The sequence below is a fragment of the Lepidochelys kempii genome, chromosome 3 (assembly GCF_965140285.1).
Source record: "Lepidochelys kempii isolate rLepKem1 chromosome 3, rLepKem1.hap1, whole genome shotgun sequence".
Lineage (NCBI taxonomy): Eukaryota > Metazoa > Chordata > Testudines > Cheloniidae > Lepidochelys > Lepidochelys kempii.
Window position 1 is genome coordinate 60,778,339 of NC_136382.1, and position 14,552 is coordinate 60,792,890.

The 14,552-nt window shown below is 39.6% G+C and overlaps 1 protein-coding gene across 12 annotated transcripts in view; it reads left to right on the forward strand.

The window, feature by feature from the left end:
- SENP6 (SUMO specific peptidase 6) overlaps positions 1 to 14,552 on the forward strand; it is a 158,872-nt gene that overhangs the window by 13,616 nt on the left and 130,704 nt on the right. For all 12 annotated transcript variants that reach the window (XR_013635546.1, XM_073336489.1, XM_078852111.1 and 9 more), the window contains exon 2: positions 10,434 to 10,527. Coding sequence is in view for 11 of the 12 variants with exons in the window: in XM_073336489.1 (XP_073192590.1) it covers positions 10,434 to 10,527 (94 nt within the window). In the remaining variant the exon portion in view is untranslated. The remainder of the gene's footprint in view (positions 1 to 10,433; positions 10,528 to 14,552) is intronic.

Here is a 14,552-nt window from a genome sequence, read left to right on the forward strand (position 1 = left end):
AATCTAAATGAAAAATACTAGCAAATTAAAACGCTCTTGGCAGCTCTTTGTCTTATCATGGGTTAGGCACAAGTAGGTCAATGTCTCTGAAGCCTCGGGTCATCAGGTTCATGTGCGGTTTGACACAATACAAAGCCCCCTGTGATTTAGGGGATTAATGTGGTTATAACACTGAGTTTCTGTGAGCTTCTTGCCCTAATATTGGTCTACCTTGTTCCAGTTCTTACCCAAATAAGGTAATACTGTGGACTTCACCCAAAATTCCTATTTAGGATTATGCGGGAGAGAAGCTTATTAAGGTTATCATCCTACCAATGTTTTCTCCATGCTTGTGTGTTCAAACTAATGAAGCACTTCTCTGTATGTTGTATGTTAAAAGTTTCTTGAACTTAAAGCTGACTAAAAGCACTTAGAAGCTCCATGTTTCTAGTTTCTTTTGCCAATACTTTGCTGGGTGATGCTTTAACCAAGAGGATGTTTTCTAAATTGGTTGCATTTCTTATTGCTTTGACTTGTTAGCCAGAAATTAAGACTGTCTTAAGGTGTGGCTTCACTAAAGTGCTTACTCAGATTTTTTCCCAGACACTTCTCCATTTCTCTTAATTGGGGCTCTTAACTCAGGGTGTCCTGTCCTGAGGTATAAGCTAAAACTCAAGAGAGGCTTTAATTTGGGCTGCTAATCCACCGACTTTGCAGTGGTGACACAGGCTGTCACTCAAATGCTGACAATCCTCCAGTGTCCTCCCACAGCTCACTGAGGAAAAAAAAATCCATAGAGCTCCTCAGCATACTGCAGCACAAAGAAGCATGGAATATATACCCGGAAGTCGTATCAACACATGGGTGAGTGAAGCACCAGTGAGGACACAGTAACTTGGGTATGGTTTTGCAGTATGTCTGGGCTAACATAGGTGCTCAGATTTAGGTTCTGGTCGCCTGGGTTAATTCTGCAGTGAAGATACCTCCTCTGTGATGTTTCCATAACACACATCTGTAAAGCAGCAAAGTTGTCTTTCCATATAGGATCTAGTCAACAGTGTTCTGTAAGTATCTTCTCTTCACCCTCCTCTCTCCCTTCCATCCCTCAAAGTTTTTCTTTTGGAATATGCTTTATTTTCCAGCTAGCAAAATTTCTGCATGCCTTTCCCCCCCCCCCCCCCTTCTGACTGCTTCTGCAAACTTAAACATCCAACAGTAGACAACATGAAGAGGTATTTTGCTTCTCTTTTAATTAATAGAATTTAGTTCTCCCGGTTGTGTTCCTGTGTATATTACTGACTTTCTTGAGGAAGCTACTTAACTGCTATGTATCTTGAGTTTCCTTATGTTAAAGGGATAACACCTTCCCAAAAGCACTTTGCAAACAAAGCTTGCATGAAAGTTGCTTATGTGTAAAATACTATAAATTTTTCTTAGATACATTTTTTTTTTCCTAAGTGTAGCTGTGGTGCTCTGTTTACTTCAACCTGACATTCCCAGAGTTCAATACAATAGCTTGGAAACTATGGTGCACTTTCAGTTGCTACTTTTGCAGCTACTTAAGCTAGGTTCTTAAATCGTATTTTGTACCTAACTGCCTTTCTGCAGTTTCTAAAAATAGATGTGCAGTTTGATTATTGCTGTTACGGTGTATGTAATTGCACAAGCTTGGCTCTTTTGATGACGGCTGTGATGGTTCCTGCAGTTCATAAGTGGGTCTGCAATCAGCAGTCTGCAATTCAGATGCAAAAATTCACTGTACATCTCCTCCTGTTTCAAAGGCAGCATTTGCTTTGTGTCTCAAACTTTTACAGTTCCTGTGGTTCTCATAATTTGAGACCTGATATGATTAACGTCACCTGCTGATTGTTGCTCCCAAAATCTATACTAAAGTTGGTGGTCACAGAGCATCTAGTTTAAAATTACTTTTTAGCTGCTTCTCTACACCATTTTCACATGCTTCCATTTTGAGAATAAATTGTAGGAGAAGAGGAAAATCCACAGGTTCTCCTATGAAACCCATAAACTTTCTTTCTATTTGGACTGCTTAAGCATACCAGACAAATGATAATGGTCTTATAGGAGCAGGGAATTGCATAGTGCCAAGTCACTAGACATGCAAATGTAACTTTTTTTTTTTCTAGATCCGGATTTAAAAAAAATATTTAAATTTTGAAGAGTAGTTATGAAAGGATTTCAGCCAGTGGGTGGTTTTCAAACTGTTCACTTATTATTTACTATTCACAGTGTGCGGTTGGCACGTAAGCAACATAATGTTGTCCCTTTTTGACCCGTATCGCTAGTCAAAGTTTGGGTACTGTAAATTGTTGTAGTTGGGAATAGAAATTGATGGAGTGTGGTGCTTTCTGTGATGCAATCATGTTTATTTACAAGCAACGTACAAAGTTCTACTTCTCTGAATGCAGGGAGGAAACAGGCAAAAGGAAGTGTGTTTTTTTTTTTTAAAAAACCGGCCAAACTCGCCCCCCTGCGTGCCCCCCCCCCCTCGTTTTAGGCTTCTCTCAGTTTGACACTGTGCTTAGACTTCTGCTTGGATTTTTTCAGGTAGTCTCTGGTGCGCTCTAGTTCTGTGTTCTAGACACAGACCCCTTATCCAAAACAATACTCAGAAAAAGCCCTCTGCCGACACACTCCAAACTCCTGGGTGGGGTCATATAACCCTCTAGTTTTAGGTGAAGGCTTGTGATAGATTATTTTTTACACTTAGGTTAATTGAAAGGTGTATTCACACAAATAAATGTAAATGAGATTTAATTCACCCACAATGAGGTTGCACCCAGCTCCTAACTATTATTTCTATCCCTGACTAGAAGAGTGACACCTTATAAAAGAGGAGACTAAGGGAAAATGTACTTAGAAATTATTAATCCAAATACATGCATTCAAATATTTATCAGTATTTTTAGAAATCACCTGGTGGTCATCCATATACTTATTTGTGGGATATTATCCACTATTAACAGCATGCCTGATTTGTTGTGCTCATGGAAATATTCATGAGTCACTTAGGATTGGGGTCTGCAGTAAAATTATTCGTGAAGTAAAGCTATCTTAAATGTGCTGGTTACATAAAGTCTAACTGGTTTAGTAAACAAAGGAAGTATTAAATGTAGTTAGTGAACTTACTCACCTATATATACTTTTGGTCACTGTGGTCTGGGTTTTTAAATGTAGTGGGATTTTAAAGTACCACACTCCCATTTGAAAACAGGAGTTAGGCAGGTTGGGTAATCCTACCAGACATTGTTGTGATGCTTCCCAGGGGTACCCAGAGTTTTGAGGCACCTAACTACCACCTGCCCTTAGTGTGAGGAAGTCTTATCTGTGCCTGCTGCAGGACAGTCTCCAAACATTACTGGCCATGGCCACCACAAGCACTCCCCCTAGGTCTCTGTCATTCTACAGGTTAGCGACTGGCACAGTCCAAACCCTCAAGCCCTCTGAGCATCTCCTTGGAGTATCGCACCCCTGGTCCACTAGGAACTTGTGGTATTCACAGATTCGCTGCTTCCAAAGAAACCATTCACCCCAGCTTCCTGCTTCCATATCAGACAACTGGTCCACTTAAACATATTCAATTGTTGTGTATTATTGTGAAATAAAATATTTAACAAAGCATAGAGACTGATGTAGTAGAAAATATTGGAAACATTGACAAACTGATAAAATGCATGCTAGAGCCTACATTTAATTAACAGGATACTCTCATGTCAAGTATTGTTCACTCAAAATCCTTGCATCGCTTTCCAGGTAGTAAATTGGAGAATTAAACTGTGTTGAGTATCAGGTGAGATCATGGAAGACTGCATTCCCTCTACCCAAAATATTAGAACTTAAGAAATAAGAAGTTAAAGGGAGAGACTTATTCTTTTCCTCCACCATGTTGTCTCCAACGTTGAAGTTGAAAAACTTCGTGCTCCATTGGGCTTTCACTTCTGTCTCCAACAAGTACCCAAAAAGGAATCCATTCCCCAACTGATAACTCAGTGTTAAGGCAGAACCTGCCAAATGCATGAAATATGTGACAATCAGATGCATTGATCTTTGGATATAATTGATATAAAAGCATATGAGGTTACTGTGAAAGTTTTATTTTAGAGTGAAAATTTGAAGTGTTGGGCATCCATCTAGAGATGGATGTTGAAAGTCTTAATGGAGCATTGGAGAATATGCTATCAACAGTTGTAGGCAATTTGAAGGTAGAAGGTCTTTCCCCTTAGTTCTTATTTCCCTACTTCTAATATTTTTGGGTGAATGGGGTGTGTCCTGCTGCAACCTTAAATGGCACTAAATGTAGTTTTTGTTAAATATATATTCTCAGCAGCATTGCCGTTTCCCATTGGTTATTAAGTCCTTTTTGTAATCTTGAATCTTTAAATGAGTTCTCAAATCGGTTCCGTTAGTAGTTTGTTCAGATTATTATAGACTGGGCACTAGGATGGTACTGCTCTTCTCTCCCCTCCCCACTCCACCCTTTAAATATGATGTAGAGTTGTGGTGTTGGGTTTTTTTAAACTCCTCCAGATTTCAATCCACTCCATGTCAGTCTTCACAGTGGGGAATTCCCGGATTGCATGGCAACTGGGTGCAGACCGGTCTTTGCTTTCAGCTTGGGTTTAAGACTGCTCCTCAGGAAGAACTCTCCAGAATTCTGTCTCCAAGTGGCACATGTGACAGACTTCATGTTTCCCTTGGTAGCAGAATTTTCCCAGGATTTTTAACTGAAGGTCTGTTTCTTCATTGGCTTTAAGGTTTTTCCTCAAAATTGCTAAACTAGAAAGTATTGTGGCTTTCTGAAGAGGGTTTGAGGGACAGCCACTCCCTCAGAAATGACAAGCTGCAGGAAGTTGTCTCCCCACTAACGTGGGCAAGGTCCATGCCAAGAGTTGAGCAGACTGCTGTGAAACCTGGCTCCCAACTGATGTGTGGACAAGGTGCAAGCTGCATGGAATCTCCCTTCACCGAGACTAGTCTAGAATCAGTGTCATAGAACTGGAGAGAAGTTACGTGGTTTTTTTGTTTTGTTTTTCTTTTCCTCCAACATCCATAACTCTCCCGTAGACATGGAAATCCCTATTTTCATGGCTTCCAGAGCAAGCAGGAACAGTTCATGGAAGCCTTCTGAATCTTGGGGGAAGGCAAGGTCCCCTGCCTCCCTCACCGGTAGCAACCTGGAGGAAGAAATACATGCTCACTGCCAGCACATGGGTAAGGCCTGTGACGGGATGGTTGAGAAGGCTTCAATCTGCCCTTCCTGCAGGCTGTTTTAACTCAAAGTCCTCTGTTCCTGCAAACTTTGATACCAAGCAGTCATTTATCTCCAGTGGCTCTGGCTTACTCCTTGTTCTATGTGGTGAGCCTCTGCTTAGCCCAGATAAAGTAGCAGGGATTGAATTGATTCAGATCCCTTTCCTTGAGAGAGACCTATTTCTTCTCTACTTCTAGTCTCCTTGTGTTCCATAGGACGTCATAAAGTGGCTATGATTTTCCTTAGGGAGACATGCAGGATACATGTCTGTTGACTGTCCTTTTAATCTCCCTGGTAATGCTCTTTCCACCTCACAGGGCCACCCCCATACTCTCATGTTGGTGAATGATATTGTTCGCAATCAGCTCTTAAAAGGCAGCATAAAATCTTAAAACTCATGAGTCTCCCCTCTAGATTCTTGAAAATGAATAAGTGCCTAAAGCTGGGGCTTTGATAGAGATAACTTATTCTGCTCTAAGGTTCTCAGAGTAAGAGACTTCAGCCAGTAATGTCAAGGCTGAGGTTGCTGTATCCAAGTTTAGTCTGAGTGATTATTTTATTCTCCTGTCTGTGTTTGGCTGGAGTTCTCCCTCAGTTGGTATAAATGTGGTGTTTACTAAGGAGACTGCAACAGGCTTAATCTTACACAGATTAGTGAAGAGCTTTTAGGTCTTAAGTACAAGTACTTCCTGATGGGGAATTCCCACTCCACCTTAAACCCTCATAAACAGTTGAGGAAGAATTATACACCTCTTCAGCTCTGCAAGGTTTTTGTTTTATTTGTTGTTTTTGTGCTCATCTGGGAAGCCATGTTGAGCGCACATGCATTCACATATATAGCCAAACAAAATCAAAACAAAATAACCTAGTTTAAAGTAGACTCTGTAGTTTTTTTTTTTTTTTTTTCAGGACTGGTATTTCACCTGACTATGATTTGCTGTGCATTCAAAACTTCCAAAGACATGTCCTGAAAAGGTCCAGTCAAAGAAAGTTGAAATTGTAGGCTAACAGCTCATATCCTTCCAAATATGTTGGTGATCTCTTTGAGCACGGAGACAAAATAGTTACAAAGGCTTTAGCCAAAAGAATAAGACCTCATCAACACCTAAAATTTAGGTCAACCTAGCTGAGTTGCAGGGGGGTGTGAAACTCACCCCTGAAAGACACTTTAGATGGCATAAGCCCTGGTATAGACACCACTACGTTGACCTAGCCACCGCCTCTTGGGGGGTGGATTTAGTACAGGGATAGAAAAACCCATTTTGTTGCTGTAGCAAGTATCTACATTGGAGGTGTAGCTGCAGTTGTGCCACTGTAACACTTGTGGTTGTAGACCTAGCCTAAGTCACTCCCTCATTTCAATGAGGACCTGGTGAGAGAATCTTCAAACTCCTTTGTCTTAGCAGGCGTTCTTGTTGAAGCTGCTGTTTCTCCAGGCTCCACTGTAGAGATTACATATGAGGAAGGGGGCTATTGCTGTCTTTCCTGAGAACTAGAGGACCACGACTAGGATTTTCTAGAGGAAAACTATCCAACTCCAAAAGCATCTCTTGAGTTGTAAGTTTCTGAAGTCTGAGAAGATCCCCTGTCCCCTTCCCACATATGATACTTCATGATGGGCCCTCATCTGGGTGTGAACTACCTCAGAAAATGAGTGCTTGAGATTCAGGAAAGGCTCCACAGTAGAACTCACTTGTTGTCCCTGGGGATTAAGCATGGAAACAAATCTGGCACAATATACCATTTACCTTCTTGAGTCTCAACCTATGCTTGATGTAAATTAGCTTCTGTTAGACTCCAGCACTTTGCTGAATCTGGCATTTGCCACCTCTGACTGAAGTGGGGCTGCTAATGCTTAAGATTAGGGATGTTCTTAAATACTCTGAATTGGGACCCCTGTTCTCCTTTCAAAGGAGAGGCAATCTGGACTTTTCCTGTCAATTCTGGGAGATACTGCAAAACATTCTTGCATGATAGAAATTCTTCCCAGGGGAATGACTTAACGATGTAGTTCTAACATCCTTACGTCGGTAGGTACTAATCTGGTCCTTCCAAAATTGTCTTTATATTCTTTCCACTAACATCTTTTTCAGACTTTATTTTTCTTTCTATAATCACAGCTCTATTAATTGGCTAAGATATATTTACACACAATTAAAATTGTATGAATACTTATAAAAAATTATGACCGCTTTGGTGTACGTTTGTGTATAATCGAGTGCTCATTTAAAAGATAATGCAATAAAAACATACATTTAAAAACTAACTAAAATTGTTGCTCCCCTAATTTCAGTATCAATTTTTTCAAAACTAAATATTGTCTAGTTAAAAGCTTGCTTCTAAAGTTGTCAATTTTTAAAAGAATTAGTTTGCATTGTAGCCATTTTCTATTAAACATTTTTAAAGCCAAATTTATTGGCACACGTCCAGAGTTCTTAAAATGCTGTGTACTGTAGCTACGATCTTAAAGCTACAGTATAGATACTGAAATTTAATTATTCTCACACAAATTACGTGACAAAATCCCAGCTAAAGTATTGAAACACTTTGATTCTACACTCAACAAAGCTTTGCTAGACCTATTTACTTTCTGCCGGGAAAATGAGATGATTTTATCCCAGGATTTCAAAGATGCCAAAATCATTACAATCTACAAGTGCAAAGGGGACAGACATGACTGGCAATTATCATGGCATTTCGCTCCTTTCTATTGCTGGTAAGACCCTTGGTGAGTTGTTGCTGAAAAGGCTTCAGGTTATTGCAGATGATGTATTTCCTGAATCCCAGTATCGTTTTCATTCATCACGTAGCACTGCTGAAATATTTACCTTCTGCCAGTTACAGGAGAAAGCTGCTGAACAACAAATGCCCCTCTAGTTGCCTTTGTTGACCATAGTAAGGCGTTTGACTCTGTCAGATGCTCTGCTCTTTGGTGCCATCTTGCAAAGTTTGGCTGCCCAGACAAACTAATCAGCCTTATCCGCTGCTTCCATGACAACATGCAGGCCCATGTGCCAGTTGGTACCAACTCACCCGTCCCTTTCCTGTACCCATGGGGTTAAACAGGGCTGTATGCTTGCCCCTACATTATTTACTTGGTTTTTGTCTGGAGTGCTAGAAGTTACCACATGTACTACCACTGCAGGTGTCGCTCTAACAACACGATTTGATGGTAGACTTCTAAACCTCTGCTGATTCAAGGCCAAAAGCAAATCCCAGCAAAGTGAAGTAAAGGACCTATTGTATGCCGACAACTCAACATTTGTTGCCCTTTCTGAGAATGATCTGCAACATTTTGCTGGATTTCTTTGCCCATGCTTTATCTATGTATTGGCCTCTGTACTAATGTGAAGAAAAGAAGTCCCTGTACCAACCATCTTCAGACCACTTCCATCACCGCCAGAAATAGAATTGAACAGCTGCCAATTAAACAATATCAAGTCCTTCAGCTGCCTAGGTAGCACAGTTACTGGTGACCTCAAAATAGAAAAAGAACTTTCAGTATGGTTAGTCAGCTGCCTTTGCTTTCGGCTGTCTACAAAAAGGCTATGGACAAGATGGGGAGGAGGGGGCAAAGTGTCCATAAAATGCGAAGTTTACAGAGCTGTTGTGCTTCCTTGTCTTCCATAGTCATTAGAGACCTGTGCCCTTTATCATCTTATTCAAAAACTTAACTCTCTGCAACAATGCCACCTATGCAGCAAGATGGAAATCGCATCTGACAAAATCACCAACAGTGAAGTACTACAGCTGGCAGCTATGCTAAGCATGGAAGTGATGCTAGCACGGAGGCAAATGATCTGGACTGGCCATGTTATATGTATGGATAACAATCGACTGCCTGAGGGGTTCTGTATAGCGAATTTGACAATGGGACGGCCAGCTTTCCTACTGCCTAACTCCACTACAAGGATTGCCTCAAGCAGCTCGTACAATCTGCTGGGCTGGACTTAATGAAGTGGGAGGATATGGACCATGACAGGCGAGGTTGGCACTCCATTACGGAGGAAGCAAAATGAGCATGTTGTCATGCCACCCTTGCCCAACAGTCGGGGGTGAACATTAGACACCAACTTGCCCTGGCACGTCTCCTAAGCCCTACATGTGGAAACTGATTTCCAGTCATAGTCCTACTTGAATACGAATAACAGTCATTGCATTACAGTCTCTGTGGGGCATTGATGCTACTTTCTTGGGGGCATCACTGAGAGGGTTGTGATGGGAAAACTGATTCACCTATTCAGTTGAATGCCCCTCCAGCCTGCAGTTTGCTCTTGCATGCCAATCAGAGAGCATTTAGTTCAACCTGCTTTTTATATCCGTGTTGTCTTTATGTGAAATTGCCTTGCTTGCTATCATGGCATTCGTGCTTGGTCAGTAGAATATTTGGGTGAATAATGTCCAGAGGTGACGACTCTTCTGAAACGCTGAGATTGTGCTCCCCTTATAATGAGAGGGTCTAAAAATGTAGGTTCATTTCAGAATGCAATAGGTTTCTACCTATACTGTAGAAAGCTTGGTTTTGCAGTATACACTTAAATTATATCCTGGCTCTAGTTCCTCAGAGTTAAGGCTTCATTCTCATTAGAGGTTATCAGCTACTAGGCCTAGCTAGGACTGTATACAGTTTGACCATTTGCATCTAGAAGGTTTTACCTACCAGATTATTTAAATAAAGCAATGGTTGATTTGAAAAGTTTAACTGGAAAAATAAATGGAGTGTATTTGTGCATGGTTGAGGTTTAGACTGATTAAGAGTGAAAATGCAGAGAGACTGGTATACAATGTGTATACAGGGAAGAAACTTTGAAAGTGTGAATGTTGTCAACCAAATGGCTGATTAGTCTAGTTAATGGTATGCAGTTTTTTTTTCCTCCTCAGTTAGCAATCTTTTAATAATAATGTGTGGTGTCAGATGTGTGCAGCTACTTACAGAAGCACAATGCTTTTTCACTTTGAATCTCCTGTTCCAGTATTAATCAACATGCTGAAAGATGTTACTATATAGCTGTGCACATTTTAAAAATAAGTCTGTGCTTCAGTCACTAACCTTATTTTGTCAAATGGTACTTGAATGATTATATCAACTAAATATCTGGGATTGAGTTATTTTACCCTTCTAGTTTTGAATTGATTAGTGACCTGGCTTGAAATCAAAACTTATCTTAACTTGTTCTCATTTCAGCTTTGAATAGATCACAGTCCAAGAGAGATGGAGGTTATAAAAATAATTGGAGCTTTGATCACGCAGAAGAAAGTGAAGGAGATGCAGAGAAAGAGTAAGGATATTTTTTCTAGGTTATTGAACATAAGTGCTTAATTATAGAAACCTAATTTTTTGTAAATAATTAATAAACTGTAGTATATAATTGTGTGTAGAAAATTAGATCCTTAACTTTCTCTTCAGTAATTTAATACTAATTTAAGAAAAATCTATTTTGCAAGAACTTGCCATTGTTAATTATTCTCAGACAAAAACATGCATTCAAATGGAGTTAAGATATAAAGCAGTAATTTAGGTAAAACAGTTGGCAGAGATGTTGTAATTATCCCCAAAACAAACCATACAAATTCAGGAAATTCAGAGTTAAAGGTTAAATTTAAATGAAATCCAAACATGTTAAGGGAAAGGCATATACGGCTAGGATACCCAAACAATCCAACTCTGCCCTACAGTGCCTTTCTGCAATAACCATATCAGTATGATTAAAGCATTTTAGTGTTTATAGTCTCAGGTTAGATTAAACTGGTTTAAAAAAACCAAAAACTGGATTCTCACCTCAATCCCATGTTGTTAATCACATGTTCTTTGTTCCCTAATTGTGCACTTCCATACCTTGCATGTTTGGTTTGTAATACGTTTTGTTTTTTTTTAAAAAATAATTATCCCATCTTTCTCACATATTTTATCCTAAATTACTGATATGTTTTCTCAAACTTAATGTAGCTTTCTGTCTGGGAAATTTTTTGGTTTCCAAAAATTAGTACAAAGTTCACACGTAAACAGTAAATGAGAAATCAGAGAGAATGATCATGATATTTCTAATTATTTGAAGATACATAGTATGACTTTTAAATTGCGGTTGAGTGTATCTGGTGGATAGCATAGCTTTTTAAAAAGAAATATTTAGGACTAATGGTCCTTTCTTGGAATTTTAAAAATTAAAATCTTCTGCTCTAGAGAAACTCATGAAGATCACCCTCTTTCAAACTGGGCACTCTTCCTATTGCTCCCAAAGGGAGTGAAGCGAAGCTGCCCTCAGCAAGCTGATAATCCTTATGCTATATGGGGGGAGGAACACTCTGAGGAGTGGTAATTGGAGGAAGTGGCCATTTTTGGAAAGGCAACCTTTCTCAGTCCCATTGAGGCCGAAAGGAGATGACAGTCATTTTGGAGAAGGGTAATTTTCATGGAACCTTTTGATGGAGATTGTGCTAGTCTTGCTGAAGAATAATAAGCTTTCATTAATTAAACCGCAAAATGTGATCTTCAATAAATATGATAATCCATCCTTTTTTTCTCCCGAATGTACCCAATATACAAAACTTCAGTGAGTTTTAACTGTGTGGATAAGCTGTGTTTTTATTTATTAAGATAATTCAGTGGGGTCTAAAAAGTTGACAGTAGCTTGCTAAATTTCTTAAAGGACTCCTTCTTTGAATTTGAGAATTTGGAAGCAAATTTGTTAGTTTTTAGTTAATTTTTTTTAAAATGCTGTAATTTTGCAGATGCTATTGTATTTTTATGCCTAGCAAGCAAAGAGGTTGAATTCTTGTTTTAAGTGCCAAATTTAACTATATAGAGCCACAAATGAGCCTCCATAATATCCTCAGCAGGTGTTACATCTCTGCATAGACTGTGACAAAGCTCTGTCCTTGCCTCCGTGGGTCCCACGTTTCCTGGCGGATTTTGCTAGCCTCAGAGGCTCACTGTGACCCTCCACGTAACCCTTCTTTCTCTAGAGACAAGGGTCACAGTCTACTGAGCCATTTTCATCATAAGCCAGCGAGGGAGGTGAGGTGAAGTTATCCTTCCTTGCAGTCTCTGCTGTCTCCCAGTCTCAATGATTAATCGGGGGGCAAAGGTGGGGGGGGGAGCCTGGGCCCACCCTCTACTCCAGCCTGGGACCCTAATAGTATCAGCTATGGTAGCTGACCTTTTAGAAACATGACATGTACAATTCCCTGGGCTACTTCCCCCACAGCAGCCCTCACTTCCTCAAGCTCCACTTCACCCTTACCTCAGGGCCTCCTTCCTTGTGCCTGATATGGTATGTACTACTCAGCCTCTCCAACAGCGCAACTTCCTTCAACAGCTCCTGACATGCACCCTCACCTGACTGACTGGGAGGCTTTTAACTAGTTTCAACCAGCCCCTGATTGGCTTCAGGTGTCCCAATCAACCTAGCTTTCTCCCTTCCTTCTGGAAAGTTCTTAATTGGCCCCAGGTGTCTTAACTGACCTGGAGCAGCTTCCATTTCACTTAACCTGGTACCAGGGATTTGTTTAGCCTGGAGCTAATATATCTATCTCCCACTACTTTTCTATAGCCATCTGGCCTTGCCCCATCACAAGACTCAGGAGCAATAGTTATTTTCCATCAACCCCAGCGTATGGAGTAAGGTAGTGGAGCAGGCAGACATATTGTTGCCATCTTTGGTTGCAATAGCAGACTGCTTAGAGATCTGTCAAAAGCATCAAAAGATTACATTTCTTTTTTGAAACAAAGCCACAGACACACAATCCAGTTAATTGTACTGTTGCGTTTTAAAACGCAAAAAATATTCCAAAATGCTTAAGAGTTGAACAGTTAGAAGTTGAAAATTTTAAAAGTGAAGAAAGCAGAGGAAGAGAAATGAGAAGCATTTGTGAAGCAAAGGGGGGAAAGATATATTTTCAAATGAGATCTGAAAATAGATGTAGAGTCTCTTGGATTGAGAGACCCAAGAATACTGTTCCAGTAGTGTGAGCGAAGGCTTTTATATCAACAGTGGCAAAATTCTGTTAAAGGACAAAGCAGGCAGAAGAAGCTATGAGGAAAGCAAATACAAGAAAACAACCTCCTCCTCCTTCTTCCTCTCCCCTGCCCATGGTATGCATGCTTAACACACATAGTATGTTAAGTTATTAGAAATAGTATGTTCATCGAATGGCAAGCACTGAGATCCCCTTGTTGAAATGGAGGTTTATCAGAAATTTGGAAAAGCCCTCAATAAAAGGTCGTGCTTACAAAATAGTGCATTCTTAATTAATTTCCTTACTGTGCTATTTAACACTTTTTTTAATTGCCAGTTTTAATAGTTTAATTTTAGTGTGAAGTATTGTTTGGTGGTGGTTTTTTAAATTTTTTTTGTATGCTGGCAGTTTTAGTTTTGCTTTTTACTCCTCTTGGAAAATGAAGACAATACATCAGGAGATGTGGGTTTTTTTTTTTCTTTCAATAATTTCCTAGTAGCCTCTTGCTGCCTTCAAAAGATGACTTCTCAGCATAGAATGAGACTTGTATTTAGTGGTAGTCCCATTAAAATCTCTGACGAGTCAATGGGTAGCACATGTTTTCATAGTGAATCTGTTCTCTAATTTTAAACCAGTGTTTCTGAATGGTTGTACAATCCCACAAAATAGGTCCAACAGACAGCAGTATAAGTATTGTATGTGTAGTCTTATATTTTCACGTACAATACTTACACTGCTGTTGGCTGGATATCTCACACCTTTGGAGATTTTTTGTTTATGAATTTTTACAGGTTTGATACCACTGATTCATAACTACCTAGTTTTCTTCTCTTTTCTATAACATATAGAAGCTGTTGAGTATTCCTCTTCCTTTTTTTGTATATAATCTACTTTTATAAAGGAGTAGCTCTATACAGGGTCCACTGTGTTTAAAAATTCTTTGATAGAAACCATCTTTCTATTTCTGCTTTCCCCATAGTTAGGAGTTTGTTTTATGTGCATCTTACATATGTAGTTGCTGATAGAACCCCAAGCTACATAGAACATAATTCTTCAAATGTAGATACAAAAGTAGTTGAAGGTTGTTAAGCTTGTTTTTAATTTCTGTATTTATTTTTTTGTGTGAAGAAAAATAAAAAAATACTAAGAATCTTTGACCCACTTTCTTCCTCCATCCCATATTTTAACCTCCCTAATCTTGAGCTCAGAATTTGCATTTTGTTCTCTAGTACTTTTTCTTCTTGTTGCGCATATATATATGTGATTTCATTGATCTGGAAAATAAGTGGTGATAGCATCGTTTGCCTTGTGTCCTTGGTAGAGAGAAACGGTATTAGAACTGTATCCA